This window comes from Pteropus alecto, unplaced genomic scaffold (assembly GCF_000325575.1).
Source record: "Pteropus alecto unplaced genomic scaffold, ASM32557v1 scaffold194, whole genome shotgun sequence".
NCBI lineage: Eukaryota > Metazoa > Chordata > Mammalia > Chiroptera > Pteropodidae > Pteropus > Pteropus alecto.
The window spans coordinates 1,401,337-1,419,932 of NW_006436281.1; the positions used below are offsets into that span (position 1 = coordinate 1,401,337).

General features: G+C 46.7%; 1 protein-coding gene and 1 non-coding gene across 2 annotated transcripts in view; one reads left to right on the forward strand and one right to left on the reverse strand.

Annotated features, from left to right (window-relative positions):
• Positions 1-1,122: 1,122 nt before the first annotated feature.
• OPA3 (OPA3, outer mitochondrial membrane lipid metabolism regulator) overlaps positions 1,123-18,596 on the reverse strand; it is a 61,362-nt gene continuing 43,888 nt past the window's right edge. Inside the window, exon 2 of the mRNA XM_015589329.2 lies at positions 1,123-2,654. Within this exon, the coding sequence (XP_015444815.1) occupies positions 2,248-2,654 (407 nt within the window). The 3' untranslated portion in view covers positions 1,123-2,247. The remainder of the gene's footprint in view (positions 2,655-18,596) is intronic.
• Positions 14,846-14,964, forward strand: LOC112479691. The gene has a single exon (XR_003046308.1). It is a non-coding gene; the product is annotated as a 5S ribosomal RNA (ribosomal RNA).

Below are 18,596 nucleotides of genomic sequence, written 5' to 3' on the forward strand. Positions count from 1 at the left end.
ATCCCACTTGAAATTCCAAGGGGGGTGTGGCTTCCCTGGCGCCGTGCTCACGCCCATACTGGCTGCTGATTGGCTGGGGAGCCGCCACCCTTTGCTCCCTTTGGTCCTTCCCCTCGCCATCCCCTTGGGGCTGGTCCCTCTGCTGGGGATGTACCAATTAACCCCACAGTAAGGGTGAAGGAGGGAGGGAATTTCACATTCCCTTGTTCTAGATTCACTTTAACGCTTAATGCCTTCGAAGTTTTGTTTTTTTAAGGAAAAAAAATATATATATATATATTTAGGTTTTGGGGGGAAAGGGAAATTTTTTTTCTCTTTGGTTTTGATAAAACGGGGTATGGGGAGTTTTTAAATGCTATACCCCCAGGCTTGTCACATTTGGGGCAGCTATTTAAGAAGGGGATGTCCCACCAGGCTGGGGCACCTCCGCCCACCCCAGGGACCTCCCCTCCCTCTGGCACCTTGCCCTTTTCTATGAGGAATTAAGATGCTGTAACTTTTTGGAACCTCGGTTTTTTGGATTTTTTATTTGGGTAGGTTTTGGGGTCCAGGCCATTTTTACCCCCTTAGGGAAAATGAAGATGAGGAAGAAAGGAAAGGGGGAGATCTCCCCTCTCCCACCTTCACCTTTAGCTTCTTGAAAATGGGCCCCTTCGGAATAAATCTGCCAATTTTTATAAATGCTAAGATTTCTGGAGTGATTCAAAGGGCTGCTCTGATGAGGATGGGGGCGTGTCCCCCCAGCGATCTGCATGCCCCTCCTCTTCCTTCCCGCCCTGCACCTGTTCCGGTTCCCTCAGGCTGCTGCAGTCAGGGCGGTTTCTGCTCCCTCTGGAGCTCTCAACAGACTGCCCTCCCTCCCCTGCCCCTTACCAGGGGCCTTCCTCGCTGCCCTCCTCAACCAATCCACCACCCTCGAGAAAGCCAGGGGATAGTCCCTCGTGGGCTGTGTGGCCTTGGGCAAGTCCCTTTGCTTTCCCTGGGCCTCAGTGTCCCCATCTGGGATAGAGCTCATAGGATGACCCTCTGCTCCCTGCCCACCCAGCTTCTCTCCTGGTTTTAATGACCATTGTATCCGTGGTTCTCAGACACATTCTTAAGATGACTTCTTTACCCAGAGCTCCTTTAATTGTAAAACATCAACAGTCTAAAAAAATAGAATTCAGAAGTCGCAGAGCTCATGCATACCCGCCCGCCCCCGAGCAGTTCAGTGGGTTGGCAGCAGGTAGGCTGGGTAGGCAACACTGTCTGGTGGAACAGTCCCTTGGGATGGGAGTGGGGAACTTAAGGGCTGAGGGGCTGGGGGTCCCACGGAGGAGGTCTTTGCATGAAGGGGGTCGAGGGGGCCTGGGGGTCCAGTCCAAGGGTAAGAAGGATGGGGGAATCCCTGAGTACTGAAGAGCAGGCTTGGAAGGTGGGGGGTGTGACAGTTACCCATAGAGCAGGGAACAGGTGGGTCCCTATGAGAGGCCAGCTAGGGGGAACTGTGGGTAAGAACAGCAGTAGTCCAGACCTTCTGGACAGGTAAACTGGGGGCTTTGGCCATACCAGAATTGTTCAGCTCTAGGCAGGACCATTTTTCTACCCTGAAGGGCCATGTCCCGCTGGAACAGATCACAGAAAGTGGGGAGCAGGGAGAGCTGGTGGAAATGCAAGAGAGGACCCCACGCGGCCTTCCCCAGGGGGTTGTGCCACAGACTAAGGGAGGGGGGGTGCGGGGCAGGTCTGTTGGACAGATCCACTTGAGGAGAGGACCCCAGTAGAGGTACCGATGGTGGACTGAAGACAGGCGCCACTGAGTGGCCCATTGGACCTAAAGTCGTCCGAGATCCATCCCATTCCCTGCACCACAGGGTGAGGTAGGTGGCCGGGGCGGGGCGGGCAGTCCAGCGGAAGTGTCTCCATTATTACAATGGACTGTACCAACGAGGAGGGGGCAGAGTGTCCCTCCCACCCCCCGTGCGATGGCTGAGGCCCCCGGGAGAGGATCACTCCTCCGGTAAGTGGAGGTGTGAATGACAGAATGAGCTGGCCAGGTCCCTGTGTCCTGCTGGCCCACCTAGTGGGGGGAAGTGACCAAACGCCTGGTTGGATCAGCCCCAGTGTAAGATCCTTTCCGCCCTACAGGGACGGGGTGGTAATAGCTAGGCCGGTTCAGGAACGAACAGTGTGGACAGACAGGAGGCCAAGTCGGAGAAGTCGCAGCCAAGACAACAGTCACGTGCAAGACCAGGGCCCTGCGGCCTCCTACTCCTGGGACGCGGGCTCCGTCTGGGGCGCAGACGGCGCGTCCGAGTCCGGCTCGCAGAGCTGGGCGCGCATGTCTTCCATCTGCGCCCGCAGCTCCTCCAGGGCGCTCAGCGGCGCCGCCGCCCGCACCTGCGCCTGCAGCTGCTCCAGCGCCAGCTCCAGGTGGTCCACGTCGCCCTGCACCGCGCCCCAGGCAGCTCGCTGCTCCCCCTCCTTGCGACGCTGTTGCATCTTCTGGCGCCAGTACTCCAGCACCAGACAGCCGCCGGCCACCAAGAAGACGGTGGTTTCGCCCAGCAGCTCGGCGCCCAGCTCGACGGCCGCCGCCTCGTTCAGCGGCTTGACGGCTTCGGTGTTCAAGCCCATGATGCGCAGCTTGGCCCGCATCTCCGCCCAGTGGTACACTGTGGGGAAAGAAAGGGGCCAGGGATCTTTTGCTGGGGAGCCCCCTGCCACCCCGCCCGTAGATGCTTCAGTGTCCTGGTGGGAACCGTGGGGACACGGCAGCCCGAATCTCCGCGGTCGGGGAGTGGGCGCCGGGCGTCGCACGCGGAAAGCCCAGTTAGGTATCTGGGCTGGGAGGGCCCGGCGGGCATCTTTGGACGGCGTCCAGAAGATTCTGAGAGACGCTGCCCTGGAAGGGAGGTCCTGCGACCCCCGCCGCACGGCTGGAGTGGTAACAAGTCCAGAGCCGGAGCTCAAGCTCCCTCCCTCCGATCTCCGCCCCCTGCCACCCGAGGCCAGCCTGGCTCCCTCCCCGCTCCCCGCAAGGCCCTTGAAGTGTGCCCTCTGAGCGGTCCGGGGCTTGGGGAGGAGCGCGGGCCTAGAGCCACGCTGCTCTCGCTTCTTTACCTAATCACTTATTCACGTGAATAAGGCTTAGCAGCACTGTCACCGTTTAGAAATGTTACATATAGAGCTGATGCTGAGACCTGACCCACTCCAGTAGTAAATAATATTCACGCATAGATACACGAACTGATGGGGGGAAAGAAGCCTCTTCGGGCTCATTAGGAGATGAATTCCTGAAAACATTTTATACTTCATCCCTTCCAACTATCGTTTACAGCAGTCAGGCTGATGTAATTACCTTTTCTTCCTTTTAGTGAGAATACCTTATGCCTGAGGTGTGGGGGTGGTGTTTAGAAGGGGGTATACTGAAAAAGGAAGTCCATCTTTGCCCCTCAGCCTTTAATCTTACTCCTCAGAGGTTAACCATTTTTGATCTCTTCTGCATTTACTTCTTCCCTATGATGCCAAATCACAAGCTTATACCTCAATTTCGTAGTTTACCAAATTGAATTTTTAAAAAGATTATGACTTGATTTTCCACTCCCACCCCTTATCCTGTGAATTTTTAACACATATTCTATATCCTCTCCTTTCCCAATTTTCGAAAGTGATTCTTATTTTGTTACTATTTATTGGTAACATTTGTAATTCTAAATAACATGCCTATTGCTTCAACTTCCTGGCACCTGTACCATATTAACTGCCCTGCCCTGCCTTCGACCCTCCCCCTTCCACCTCCAGTGGTCTGTTTACCATACTACTATTTTTACATTGTCAAGGTATCTTTCTGAGGTTATACTAAGTATTTACTGTGCCTTGTCCATAGGCTGAGGTCTGAAAATGAAAATGTAGTGTATGTATACTCTTAAAGCTCTGTAAATACTAATTACTGTGGATCCATAATGAAGACGTCATTTTATTTCAGAGCCCATGTTCTATGCTGTCTGAAGCATGAACATTAAATGGCTTTAAACATTGCTTCGTGTCATGCCACACTTGAGTTTTCTCATATTTAGACCTTGATTTTACTGTATGAAGTTTTCAGTTTTCTCTACAGTAGTGTTTCTGCCAGATTTAACCCCCAAATGGCTCTCTCTGTGACCGAGATCATCCAGTTCTCTGCTCCTATTCTCTTTATTAGTCAGCTGTAGACCCACTGGCTGTGTCCTGGGCCACTGCAGGGCTGTCCTCCCAACGTCCTCACATTGTCCCCTTCACACTGTTCCTTCTCTTGAGGAATCTGTGTCCTCCTCTTTGTTGAATTCCATTTTAGTTTTGCTGAAGTATATCCCTACATACCTTTTTCAGAAAGAGTGCACGGTAGGTAAGTGTTTTTGGATCTCTGCCTTTTTTAAGTATCTTTTTCCACTTTCACACTAGACTAGATGATACTGTCTCCTCTCGGCCCAGAATTACGAGTTCAGAATCATAATCCTCAGTAGTTTAGAGTCCTGGTTCTATCATTTGTAATGGGCAGAGGTGTTTGTTGTTGTTGTTGTTGTTGTTGTTGTTGTTGTCATTGTTTGGTCATTCTTGTGTCTCTGACATTGCACCAGGATGAGTTTATGAGTGAGTTTTTCTTGTTTCCATTATTTTATACTTTTCTATCTGAACTTTGTTTCTCTCTTTAGTCCTTGGAATTTTTCTTGTCTGTGAAATACAGGATTAACTTTACCCAAATAGGGGCCTAGTCTGTGCCCTTTTGTCCTGAGAAGTAACTCTTTAAGTCCTTGGAATGTCCTGCCTGATAAGAGTGTCTTTGTTTACCTGGGGCCTTGGCCATGCCAGATAATCTACACTAGGGATGTGATTTATGGTGACAGCTTTGGGCCACCTATGGCTCAACCTTGGAGGGGCTAGAAACTAAAGTCAGCCACACTTATCTGTAGGACCCATCTGCATTCCCTGGTGACAATACTCCATGCATTTGTCACTCATTGTTGCTGGGAGAAGATAGCGCTGTCCACAATTCCACCAGGAGAGGACAGAGGAACACTAGAAGCTCCCAGTTGGCACTCCTTTGGATTCTGCCCCATGAACCTCTTCCTGTGGCTGATTTTAATCTATATCCTCTCTCTGTAATAAACTGTAACCGGAAGTATAACGATCAGTGAGTCTCCGTGAGTCCCTCTACCAAACGAGTGAAACTGGGGATTGTTTGGGGGCCCCCTGAACTTGCAGTTGGTGTCAGAGTGAGGGTGGTCTCGACAACCCCCTGGCTTTGCACATACGGTGCATCTCCTCCTCCCTCTTTTCCCTTAATTCTCATCTGGAGCACGTCCCATCCCGGGCTGGCACGCTGCCTGCACTGGTCCTTCCCCTCCTGAGACCTTCCCCTCCTGTGTTTTCATCATTCCGCTTTGTTCCACATTCTGGGGGCTTTCACCAACTTTTCCGTTCAGAAAATCTTTCAGTTTGGGGGTTTTTTGTTTTGTTTTGCAACCATATTTGTGATTTTTCATTGTCTTTATGAAAAAGAATGTATTATAAAAGATCCAAATACGGAGACGAATTTAGAGTCTCTATGTAGCTTTTTAAAATCTACATCTGGAGAAGTGGACTAATTGAAAACTCTGAGAGTGTGGGTGGCTCAGGTTGACTGGCAGCTACGCTAGAGTTTGTGGTGTAGAGAACAGGTGGGTAAGACCCAACGAGGCAGGCCTGACACCAGGGGCTGACTCTCAGTTATCTCTCCTGGAGCCCAGGCTCCTCACTGGTCTTCCCCGCTCGGTCTCACCCCCTCCAGCCCAGCACCCACAAGGCAGCCAGAGGAGTCTTTCTAAAGCATAAATTTGACCACGACCTCCCCCTGCGACCCCGCTATGGCTCACAGTACCCCCAGGAGAAAGATCAAAATCCTTAGCATGATTTTTAAGGCCTCCAAACTTCTCTCAAGCCTGACCTTTGGGAAGAACTGTCCCCACACTCCCAAGTCTGTTGTTTCATATAGACTTTCCTTGTCTGTCTGTAATTAATTTTTAAATGATAAGCAGACATCTTGTGATAGGGGTATGGATTGGTTCCTTTTTCCCTGCGCGCTTGGAGCAGGAACTTTTAATCATCAACAGGATGCTAATCTATAAGACACAGGGAGAGATCAGTTCACTGGGAAAGTCCCTACTCCAGGCCAGGCCAAGTTCCCTTAGGTGAGTGATAAGTGTCATTGAGGTGTTTGATTTCACTCTAGTGGGAGGGGTCCTACTGACTGTTCTGGATGGGTTGAGTCAAGGTGAAAACCCTAGAATAGGAATGACAAGGTTCAAGGTACGAAAGCCACCACTAAACAGTTTTCTCTGACTGTAGCCTGGAGACAAGGTCAGACCTAATCTGTGTGACTTTGATAACTTATTTGTTAATCACACAGACAGATACACACACACACACACACACACACACACACACACACACGGCTTTTGAGATTGTAGTTGGGATTACCCGAATCTATAAACCAATTTAGTAAGATCTAACATCTTCACAATATTGAATCTTCAAGTCCATGAACATGGTATCTCTCTTTATTCAGGTCTTTTAAATTTTATTTCGATAATGTTTTATAGTTTACTGAATAGAGGTCTTGTAGATTCCCATGTATTAGATATTTTTTATACTATTTTGATGGCATCATTGTAAAATTTCATTTTCTATTTGTTACTGGTACCGATGATAGGAATTAATTGATTTCTATATATTGACCTTAAATCCAGTAACCTTGATAAATTATTTCTTATTCTTATTAGTTCTTATAATTTGTCCATCGATTCTTTAAACTGTACATATCTGGTCAGCTGCAAATAAGAACCATTTTTTCCTTCCCGATTTTTTGTCCTTTATTCCTTGGCTCCTTCTGATATCAGGGAAGAAAGTATGGTATTTACTGTAGGACTTTATCACACTAAGGAAGTCCCCTGTATTCCTAGATTTCTGAGAGTAATTTTTTAAATCATGAATTGGGTGTCTATTTTTATTAAATACTTTTCTTGTACCTATCTACAGGATAAGTCATTTTTTTTTCCTGTAAATATAGTGAATTACATGGACTAATTTTCCAAAATGTTAAACCACACTTGGATTTCTGAAATGATATACATATTTTTAATATATTGTGGGATTCGATTTACTAAATTTTTATGGATACCTGTGTTGATGTGCATGAGAGAGATGGACTTCAGTCCTTCTCAGGTTTGGGGGTCATAGTGACTTCATAATCCAGGCGGGGGGGTGTTGCTAATTTTTGTAATCTCTTCAGGAAGAATCTGTAATGGATTGGAATCAACTGTGTTGTAAAAATATCAGTTTTCCCTGAATTTATCCGTAGATTTGATGCAAAACCAAAGTCTAAGCAAATTCTTTTGTTCTACGTAGAGAAAACAAAAAACCAAAAAACACCTGGACGCCTACCTCACAATCTACACAAAACTCAGTTTCATAGAGTTTGGAGATGAAAACGTGAGAGGCACAAACAACGCTTTTAGAAAAAAAAAAACATAGGCTAGTATCATCATAACTTTGAGCTGGTCGCTATTTGTGAATATTTGTTAAAACATAAAAAGGACTAGGCTTAAAAAAAAAAGTTTGACATCGTAGACTACCTTGAAATTAAGAACTCTAATTCCTCAAAGTCAACGGCAAGAGCAGAAAATGGCAAGTTCCGGACTGAGAAGCCATTTGCGATCTGCCCATCCGACCAAGAACTCAGACTCGGGATATGCGAAGACCTCCTGTGGATCTTAAGGGACAGGTGGACCACCCGACAGAGGATGATATCGATATGGCCACTAGGCATAAGGAAAGATGGTGAACTCAGTTACATATCAGGAAAATCCTAATTGAAATCATACAGAGGAAGCACTACAGACCCACCGGAATGGCTGCAATGAAGACCCCAGACATGCCAAGTGCTGGCAAAGATGCCATGCACTCCGTCCTGGAGGTGGCGGCAACTACTAAAGCTCAGCGTCCAATCCTTGTGACCCAGCAATTTCGATCCTGGGTAGACACCAAAGAAACCTGTTCTCCTAAAGACGTATCTGAATGCTCACTTGCACCATTGTTGAGACTGAGAGAAATGAATGTCCTTCACCTGTCTGTCTGCTCCCCCTTGCCAGTGAGTGGCCAGACTCGGCCTTGGCCACCCGAGGAGCCTGAGACTTCTAACTTCAAGGCGCCATGACTGCCCCTTCCTGTTGGAATGTTACACTGGCTGGGACAGAGAACTCTCTCTCCCTTCCTGAAAGGAACCCCCTGGCCCAATGTTGCCCCACCGGGCTCTGGGTAGAGGGAGCAGGGAGCAGGATCGTGACGGAAACGTGAACTCTCTACTTCATTTCTCCAAGGGGTCACTCAGGGTCAGTTAGAAGGTAAATGGATCCAGAATCCAGGCCTGAGGAACTCCAGTTCCCACTCAAAATGGGAGGGGGAGGGGCCCGACTACAGCCTGTTTGAGGAGACTCACAGAAACAATGACGGCGCATTTCGTTCTTATTTAAAACAAAAACAAAAACAAAAAAGTTTGATGAATGGTTAAGAGTGTCTTTTATATTTTTATAATATAACTTTATAATATGTGGGGGTTTTATTTACCGTAATTTAAAAAGATATACAGATCCATATGTCAATTACCTCCATAGAGCTAAACAATCCCTTCAAGGTCAAGGCTCAACAGGGAAACTCAGCCTAAAATTGAGGAGGATATGATGTCACAATCTATAAATTCACTTATGATTGTCGAGCACAGCAGTGAAAATAAAACAGAGCAAAAAAGGTGAAATCGCTCATGTTTGCCTCCCGAGTAGTGTCCTGTATCCACAGGCATGCCTTTCCCAACCGACCAGCAATCCTGAAATATTTCACGACTAAGAAATCTCATGATTTACAAAGGAAAAAAAAAGTAAAAGAATTCATGAGCTTTATATAGTTCAACACAGAAATGTCCCCAAAACATAATGTGGTGGGAAGACCTACAAGTTCCAGAAGATACAAACATCGTGATAAAAAATCAAGAACATGCATTGACTATGGACGCAGATATACATAGGAAAAATATAAAGTTTCACATGGAATAATACTCAGCGACTTCGGGCAGATTGGAGGGAGAACGGGGTAAAGATTTAGCTTTAGCTCCTAAAAAAAGATAAACGGCAAAGCAAATGGGGCGAAATGTTTATATCTATTAATTCTAAAAAGTAGATATGGGTGTTTGTTATATTGTTTTCTGTATGTCTGCGATTTTTCACAAACAGAAAATTGTTTGAAAAAGGATAAATAACAATTATAAATTTTGACCATTTGGAAAAAAAAAAGATTTTGATGGATGTACAGTGACAGAAAGCGCGTCAGTAATCCTCTGAGGGCAGGCGTGGCAGGGGGGATGGACTGCAAAGAGACACAAGGAAATTTGAGGGCGTGATAGAAATATTCTATACCTTGACCATGGTGGTAGTTTCGTATACCTGTGATAAAATCCTGTGATAAAATCCATCGAACTGAACACCTACAATAAGTACAGTTTTTTAAAAACAAGTAAGTGTACCGCATGTAAGTTATACCTCAAAAAGTTATTTTTAAAAAGCATGTTATACCATTAAGGTAGGGAGAAAGAAAGCCACAGACTGGGAGAAAATACTTGCAAATCCTATATCTGATAGAGGACTTATAACCACGATATATCTAAAGGTCTTGAAACTCAACAACAGGAAGGTAAATAACCCAATTAAAACAGGCAGAAGATATACAAATACCAAAACACCCATGAGAAGATGTTCAACACATTAGTTATCAAGGAAATACAGATCAGAACCACAGTGAGATACCATTCCACACCCATTAGAATAACTATGATGAAAACAACAAAGAACTCCAAGCACTTGCAAGTTTCCAGGCAAAGGAGCTCTCGCGTGTCACTTCTGGGGTGTAGGACGGTGGGGCCACGTTGAAAAAAGTTTGGCGGTTTCTTAACGAGTTACACATATGATTCCACGTGACCCAACGATTCCATTCCTAGGTATGTACCCAAGAGAAATAACATGCGTCCGCACACCCGCGCACCAATATCCACGGCAGCTAAAAAAGGGGAAAGCACCCCAAAAGTCCATTGATTTGGTGAACGGATCAACCAGGTCGGTGCATTTACACAGTGGAGTACTATTAACACGTAAAAAGGAAGGAAGCCCTGACACACGCTGCAACGTGGGCGAATCGCGAAGGCATCGTGCTAAGTGAAAGAAGCCAGACACAAGAGGTCACGTGCTGTACGATTCCTTTTATACAAAATGTCCAGAACAGAACAATCTACGGAGACAGAAAGTAGATCAGGGGTTGCCGGGGGCCGGGCGGAGGGCCGGATGGGGAGCAACTGCTAACAGACACGAGGGATCCTTTTCGAGTGATGGAAATGTCGCAAAGTTGGATTGTGGTGATGGTTGCACAACCAAGTAAGTGTACGCGAATAATCAACTGGTCCATTTAAAAACAGGTGAATTTCGTGGTATGTAAATTACACCTCAAAGAAGCTGTTTAAACAAACAAAACACTTGAGTCTTCAAGTCTCTCTCACTGAAATTGGCAAATGCTGTTGTCACCAGGGGTCGCAGGCTGATGACAGAGGCCCCTGCTGAGTCCAGGTGGGCCCCTGCCACACAGAAGTGACCTCGGGAATTCATGCTTGTTATTTGTGGGGTGCCCATTTTTCCAAAATCGAAACCTCCGTCTTGGTTTGGGGATGCGCCATGTCGTCGGCCAGGAACGGCTTGTGACAGAGACTGGAGACTCCCGTGGCCTCCTCTTCTACCAGAGCCGCGGAGCTGAGGCCAGCAGCCAGGGCCACCACGGTGGCCACAGGATGCCGCTCGGGGCCCAGGCTCCTATTCCATCAGCCTGACCTTCCTTATTATGGGGCTTTTAGTCAAATGCCCAAAAGATGCTTGTCGTCCCTCTGAGAATCGAACCCTCCTCTAGGCAGGAGGCAAGGGCAGAAAGCGTGTGTATCCAATCTGTCCTTTCGTAAGAGAAACCACTGGATCTCATGAATATCCCAGGAGTAGATTGCCCAAGATGTCACGTGGCTACCCTTCACTGCGGGGGAGTCGAACATTCTTGGCTGGCTACACGGCCACACTGAGTCAAATTAGTGTCCTGCCGATGGGAAGAGTGTCTGCCGAAGTGAGCTCTTCTGGTGAGACTTCACCTCCCTCTACAGCCAACAAAGAGACTCTGCTGCTCTCCCGCCCTGGCAGTCAGCTCTCAGGTTTCGTGTCCAGGGTTGATCACCTTGGTCCCTCTCTGGACCTGAAATCTTGAGCGAGACTTTCAGGTCACAAGGAGAGCCCATGAGTCATACAGGAGGGTGGGCGGTAGGTGCGGGGCAAATATAGGGGTGCAACCCATGGCCTGGGAAGTCGGCCAGTTCCTCTGGCAGTGGCCACCCAGCCAGGGGCGGTCGTGACCCCGGGGCGACCTTGAGATGCTGAGGTGGTGGGGCTGCCTCTGCCTGGGTCCCTGCATGACCGCCGGGGAGAGGAGGGCCACCCCGCCGGACTATTTCTGTCATGCAATTGTGCAGAGCTTCACTTCTGTGAGACGACTTTTTCCCTTCGCTTTCTCCTTGATGCAAACCGGCCTTGTGCTCACTTGCTTTTCTCCCCTTCTCCTGCATATTGCACGACGGCTCCCTTCATCACCAGCCAGGACCTAGGAACAAAAGCGCAGGTCTGTCGACCACAGAGTCAAAGTTTCAGCATCTTGATCTCCGGTGTGTTTCAGCTCCACGCCCACGAAGACGCAACCCTGCCTGCATCCCCCTGAACCCAAACAGAAGGATGCCAGGACTGCCATCAGGACCCGATGCAATGATCAAACTGCCCCCCACCCAAGCCGCGACCGACAGGTAGAGCCCATGATCCCAACTCCCCCAGCCACCATGACTCATGCATCTCTCCCTCTACGTGATACGTGATGATATATCTATCCCCTAGAGGTGCTGAGGAAGCCAGGTCTGAAGAGCATTAGCTCACCCATGTTTCTGGGCTTGGTGCCATTTCTTTCCATAAACTTTCTACTTTCTTTGCTGCAAAATCCCGTTTGTGTCTCCTTTCGCTTTAACGCGTGTGGCCAGAACGAAGCCCTTGAGCTCAGTAACATTAGTAGCGACTGCAGTCCCAGCCACAAGCTCCTGTTTCCAGGCACCATTACAGATTTTGAGTCTCTTGGTGACAACACTGGTCCTGAACTATAGACCTCCACGATTCCTGCCAACATTCTTAGCCTTCGCCTGCAGTGAGATACCTAAGAACATTCCAATGTCTTCTTTTCTGCTTCGGTTAGCCCAGGATGTTTTCGGTGGATAGCAACGCAGACTCTTTATCCGTGATTACAAAATGTAACATTTTGCAATTCTCACTGACAGCAGGCACCTTCCTCAGTGTTCAGCGGGTATCGACAGCATCGTTGTCATAATAACAGCACAAAGGAAGCTCTGTTGGGTACAATCGCTGAGTGACTTGCACCAGCTGACCCACCCAGTACCAGGTGGGTCTTGGGCTTGGGTCTAGAAGTGTTGGAGCAGGTCCGGGATGCTCCGCTGTCCTCCAGACAGATACTCTAAGCCTTAAAGGACTGTGAGTAACATGCGTGTTCACACAGCATTGTTCACAATCGCCCAAAGGTGGGAACGACCCAGTCATCCATCCACTGAGGTACAGATAAACACACGCGGCCCATCCGTGCAACGCGATACTATTCCACCATGACGAGGAATGAGACGCTGACACACGCTACGACGCAGCCCAACCGGGAACTCACTATGCTCAGTGGAAGGAGCCAGGCACCAAAAGCCACATCCTGTACAATTCCGTTCACACGAAACACCCAGAACAGGCAAATCCATAGAGATAGAAATCAGACTGGCAGTTGCCAGGGACTGGAGGGGGAGGGGATGGGGCGTGACAACGTGGTGGGTACCAAGTTTTATTTGGGGAGTGATGAGAACGTTTTGGAACTAGATGTGGTGGCTGTTCAAGGTCGTGAACGTCCTAAATGCCACTTAATTGTTCATTAGAAAATGGTTAATTTGATGTTGTGTGAATTTCACATCAATTAATAAAAAACCGCAAAGGTACACACGAGACGGCAAGACGACCTCGCGTGGGACAGGGCGGCGGGGGCGGGGGCTCTGGAGTCAGCCCTCTCCCTGTCCCACGGCTGTCCTAGACAGCAGGGCACCCTGGGCTCCCACTTGCTGAGCTACACTCACTGCGAGACAAAACGCTGGGAAGGAATGACCCAGCTTGCTCCTGGCCAGCAGCCTGGCGTTTGCGAGCACAGTGAGACAGAGCTGATCAGTGGTTGCTTGGGGGAGGGGAGAGTGGAGAGGGGCCGGAGGGAGGGGCTCCAGGAAACTGGGAAGCGAGCAATAAGATGTGCTCACTGTCTTCAATGTGGTGGGGGCTTCATGGGCGCACACATAGGTCCAAATATCAAATTATACCCGTATGTATCACTTATACCTCAACGAAGCTGCTTTGGGGGGAAAAAAACCCACCTGAGGATAAGGCAGGATAAGCACCTACTGTGAAACGGAGAAGGGACTGAAAGTGTCTGTGACCTGAGAAAGGGGGCAGGGTGGGAACTGCTACTTCTTATTATAAACCTTACAGGATGGTTTCACTCTTTAAACTGAGAATAAAAACAAACATTTAATGTAGTTACACGCACGTGTGCCCCAGAGACAACATTCGTGGGACCTGAGCATCATCTGGGAGCCCTGACCCCTCACCTGATTAGTCGCCAGCCCGGGCCAGACCTGGCTGTCCCCACCCACCGATTCCCCGTCCCGGTCCCTCCCCAAAGGGGCTTTCAGTGCAGCCTCCTCAAGCCACATTGCATGCCGATGAGCGATCCTTCGGGAGAATAAAAATGCACTGAGTCCAAAGCCCTCTCCTGCAGAAAACCCTACAGTGGTTTCTACTTGCTCACAAACAAGTCCTGACTCCTGCAAATGGCCTCAAGGCCCAGTGTGATCTGCCCCATGGCTGATGCTCTGGCAATTTCCAGCTGAATTTCATTCAGTGCTCAGACCCTTTTGCTCTCTCTTGTCCCTGGACCTTTGTATATGTCCTTCCCTCTGCCTGCAAGGCTCACTCCTCTCTACACTCACCTTGAATGTTCAGGTCTTGGTTCGGATGCCTCCTCCTATAGGAAGCCCTCCCTGACCACCCAGGCTGGGACCATCACCCTCCAAAAGGGCTCCCCCATCCCAGCCCCAACCACTCTGGATCGCCACTGTCTAAAAATGGTCTGTCTTTCCCAGGCCCTGGGAGTCCAAGAAGCAGGGCCAGGAATTCTTAGTCACCACTGTATCACCAGCACCATCTACCCAGGCTGCACACACAGAATATTTGCCGAAAACATAAATAAATGAATGAATAGGTCAATGAGTAGATTATCCTACTACTCACAAAACAGTGAAAGGCGCTTATAGTGCACACGCCCAGTGGTCACCACCTAAACCAAGTGGTCAAATTCAGCATCCTGATTTGGGTTATTTGTGTCCTTTCTCTTTTTTCTTTAAGGGGACAAAGTGACACCATGACCTGATGGAGCAGTTCTAGGAGAGATACAGCATCACTCACGTTTTCCCGTTGAAAATGTTCGCTCTGAATCTCATCATGAGTGCAGAGTGTGAATCATTTTGTACAGGGCAACCAAGCTGGGAGTTTTCAAAAATACATAGTCCTCGAAATCCAAAAAAGGTGATGAACCTGTCTTAAATTTAAAAAGATTAGAGAGACATGACTATAAAATGTAATGTACCTATAGCCATGCCATCCTGAACAAGCCCGATCCCGTCTGATCTCGGAAGCTAAGCAGGGTCGGGCCTGGTTAGTACTTGGATGGGAGACCACCTAGGAAGACCAGGTGCTGTAGGTGTAAAAAAAAATTAAAAAATAAGAGATCGTAAGCTGACAAGGTCCTTGCCTAAAAAATAAAAAAATAAAATGTAATGTGTGAGTCATGACTGGATCCTAGATTGGAGGGGGAAAAAAATCTATAAAAGGTATTCTGACATTGGAGAATTTTGAAAACAAGCAGTTTCTTAGATGACATGAAATTATTAATAATTTTCTTAGTGTATAATGGTTTGGGGACTACACGGGAGAAGGTCCTTATTCTTGGAAGATACAGGTGTAAGTTTTTAAGGATAAAGGAAGTGCCATGGCATCTGCAAATTACTTTCAAAAGATTCAGGAAAAAAAAAATATATGTATGTATATAGAGACATATAGATGGAATGTGTCATGATGAATGATGCGTGTCCCCAAATGTGATGGTATTTGGTGGAGTCATTGGGAGGTGATTAGGTTACGATAAAGTCATGGGGGCAGGGACCCCATGATGGAATTACTGTCCTTATAAGAAGAGGAAGAGACATTGGGGCTTTCTCTCTCTCTCACATGGTGAGAAGGTGATCGCCTGCAAGACAAGAAGAGAGCCCGCACCAAGAACCCAATCGGCCAGCGCCTTGATCTTGAACTTCCCAGCCTCCAGAATTGTTAGAAAATAAATATGTGCTGTGTAAGCCACCAAGTGTGTGGCGATTTGTTGTAGCAGCCATACCTAAGACACAGATGTAGTTCTAGATATTTGAAGGGCATAAACAGGTCACAACGTGTCCAAGTGGTGAATCCAGTAAGGGCATTTGGTGTTCGTTGTGTATTCTTTCCACTTTTCTGTAGGTTTGAAAATTTTCCAACTAAAATGTTGGGAAAAACTGAAATACGAAATAATAATGATAATAATAATAATAACAAGGACCATATATAAGGAAAATATGTGAAAATGTTAAGTGCCGATTATTTCTGGGAGGTGGGGTTTTGACGGTCTTAATTTTTAAATTTTCTCCTATGAACACTGATGACTTGTTCCACTGAATCAAAGAAAACCGTGCATGTGTTCAGATCCAGCAGCGCCGTCATTTCCAGGAATTATTTTAAAGAAGCTCATGATGGAATTAGCCCAGGGTCCCTGAGGGTCCCTGAGGATGGTCCTCTGCCCAGCGTGGCTCTTTGGGAAGGCCTGTTCCTTCGGATCACCGAGGTGTCCTGATGGCCAATAGAGGCTATGCCACTGTTTGGTGTGTGATATGTCCATCTCTCAAAACTCCTGGGGAACTCGGAGGGGCAGGGAGCAAACTCTGAGGTGCCTGTACACTGCCTCCTAGAGGGTCCCCGCGGGACTGAGCCCCAGTTGCCCACAGAAGTAACCTGCTCACTCACGGACCCTTTCCTGCCTTGCTTCCCTGCAGAAGACGCCTTGCACCTCCCCGTTTCAAGCTGTCAAGGAATTGCATTAATTCACTCCCCCCATAATTACTTTCTAAAGTGGGGAATTAGAGATCTATATTTGTAGCAACAAAAGGTAACTTGGTTGTTTAAGGGGATCAGAGTGTCTGGGATGATGAAAAGTTCTGGAAATAGAAGGTGTTGGTGGTTGCCCAGCAGTGTGAATGTCCTTACCGCCACTGAACTGTACACTTAAGATGGTTAAAATAATCCATTTTATGTTATGTATACATAACATAAAATAACCCATTTTATGTTATGTATTTCCTTAAGATGGTTAAAATAATCCATTTTATGTTATGTATTTAAAAAGAAAAAGTAACTTGGTAATGAGAATTAGTTTAGTTACTACTCTGTTTCACCCCCAACTGCTGAACATCAACTGGGTGTACTGTATTACAATCTGTATTAATACTGTGTTATGTACTGTATCGCATTCTGCATTATAATCTGTATTAATACTGTATCACATTCTATACCAATACTGTATTCTATATTGTATCACATACTGCGATACTGTATTGTATACTGTGTCACATTCTGTATTAATACTGTATTATATCCTGTATTGCCTTCTGTACTAATACTGTATTATATACTGCATTACATTCTGTATCGCATTCTATACTAATACTGTATTACATACTATATTATACACTATCACATTCTGTATTATATACTGTATTACATTCTGCACTAATACCGCTTATATACTATACCACATACTGTATCATACACTGTATTGAAACTGCGCTACATACTGTATCATACACTGTATCGCATTCTGCACTAATACTGTATCATATACTGTATTACATACTGTATCGCATCTGTATTGTGTGCTGTATTAATACTGTATTATATACGGCATTATATTCCACATTAATACTGTATTATACACTGTATCACATTCTGTACCAATACTGTGTACTGTATTATATACTGTATCACATTACATAGTGTATCGTATACTGCATTATATACTGTATTGTATACTGTATTACATTCTGTATTAATACTGTATTACAATTCTGACACTAATCAGCCAAGTTTGTGCAGACTGCCAAGTGAGAGCTCAATCCCACAAGACTGCCCCCACCAGCCACAAGTAGGGTTCCTAGGCCATGTGCACTTCTGACTGGCTACAAATTCGGGGGTTCCCACAACTCCTCAGGTTCAATAGTTCTCTAGAACTCGCGGAATGCCCAGAAAATGTTAGTCCAATTTTATTATAGAAGATACAGAGGGCGAGGTCTAGGCCCCACAGAGGGTGAGGTCTAGGCCCCGCACAGGGCTTCCAATCTTTCTGCATGAATCATTAAGCATCTCTAGAGAAAACTGCCAAGCGACCACGTTTGCACCTCTATCGGCAGGGAATATTTTGCTGCTAATAAAAAAGGCTCGCACACCATCCTGTTTCGTGACTGTATCAGGACCACTACTAAAAATTATCCCCTTTCAACTGTCATGAAATTCAAATATCCAAAATTTAATGAAATAGAAATCTTGAAGCCAGAGTTTCACAAAGTCGACTTTGGTTTTAACCGCTTTAAACAGAAAACCCATGATCCCCTGCCTACGCCCCTACGCCCCTCCCATTAATAAGACTTGCTTTGTGTTCATTACTTTTCTCATTTCCCTTCTAAGGCTAATCCCCAGGGTAGATAAGTTAAAAATGCAGGTTGCAGGTTGTACTCTATCTGTTCTATTCTTGGTCATCCACTAAATGAACATGGCCACCCGCAGCCTTCCGAGCTCCTGAGGGTGCACGTCTAAATGGCTCGTATCAAAAGGGCACGTATTTCTGATCATCTCCCATTCCCCTCCCCTACTTTTTCACCTCTTCCTTTGCTTCTTCCTTTCCAGCCGCCTCATTTAAAATATTTGATTGGTGGCGGGGGGTGAGATGGGGAAAAATAAAATGTTTAAAAAATAAATTCGTCAATTGAATAAAAAATATTTGAATACATTTTTCCTACCTATATGTAAAACAAAACAAAACAAACTCAACTTTATTCTCTGGCCCTTCAAGTGTGTGGCAACCAAGGGAGTGCCTCTGTCAGGCAGGCAGGCAAGGGTGGCGAGACATCTTCCAAGGTAATTGTTCTCAATCTCCATAGCCCCTCCTTCCAAAATGTTATATAAATGTATGAAATCTCATGCCTTCCTGGTGACCAGCTCTACGCAAAGTCACCCCACTAGCACAGGACTATATAACTA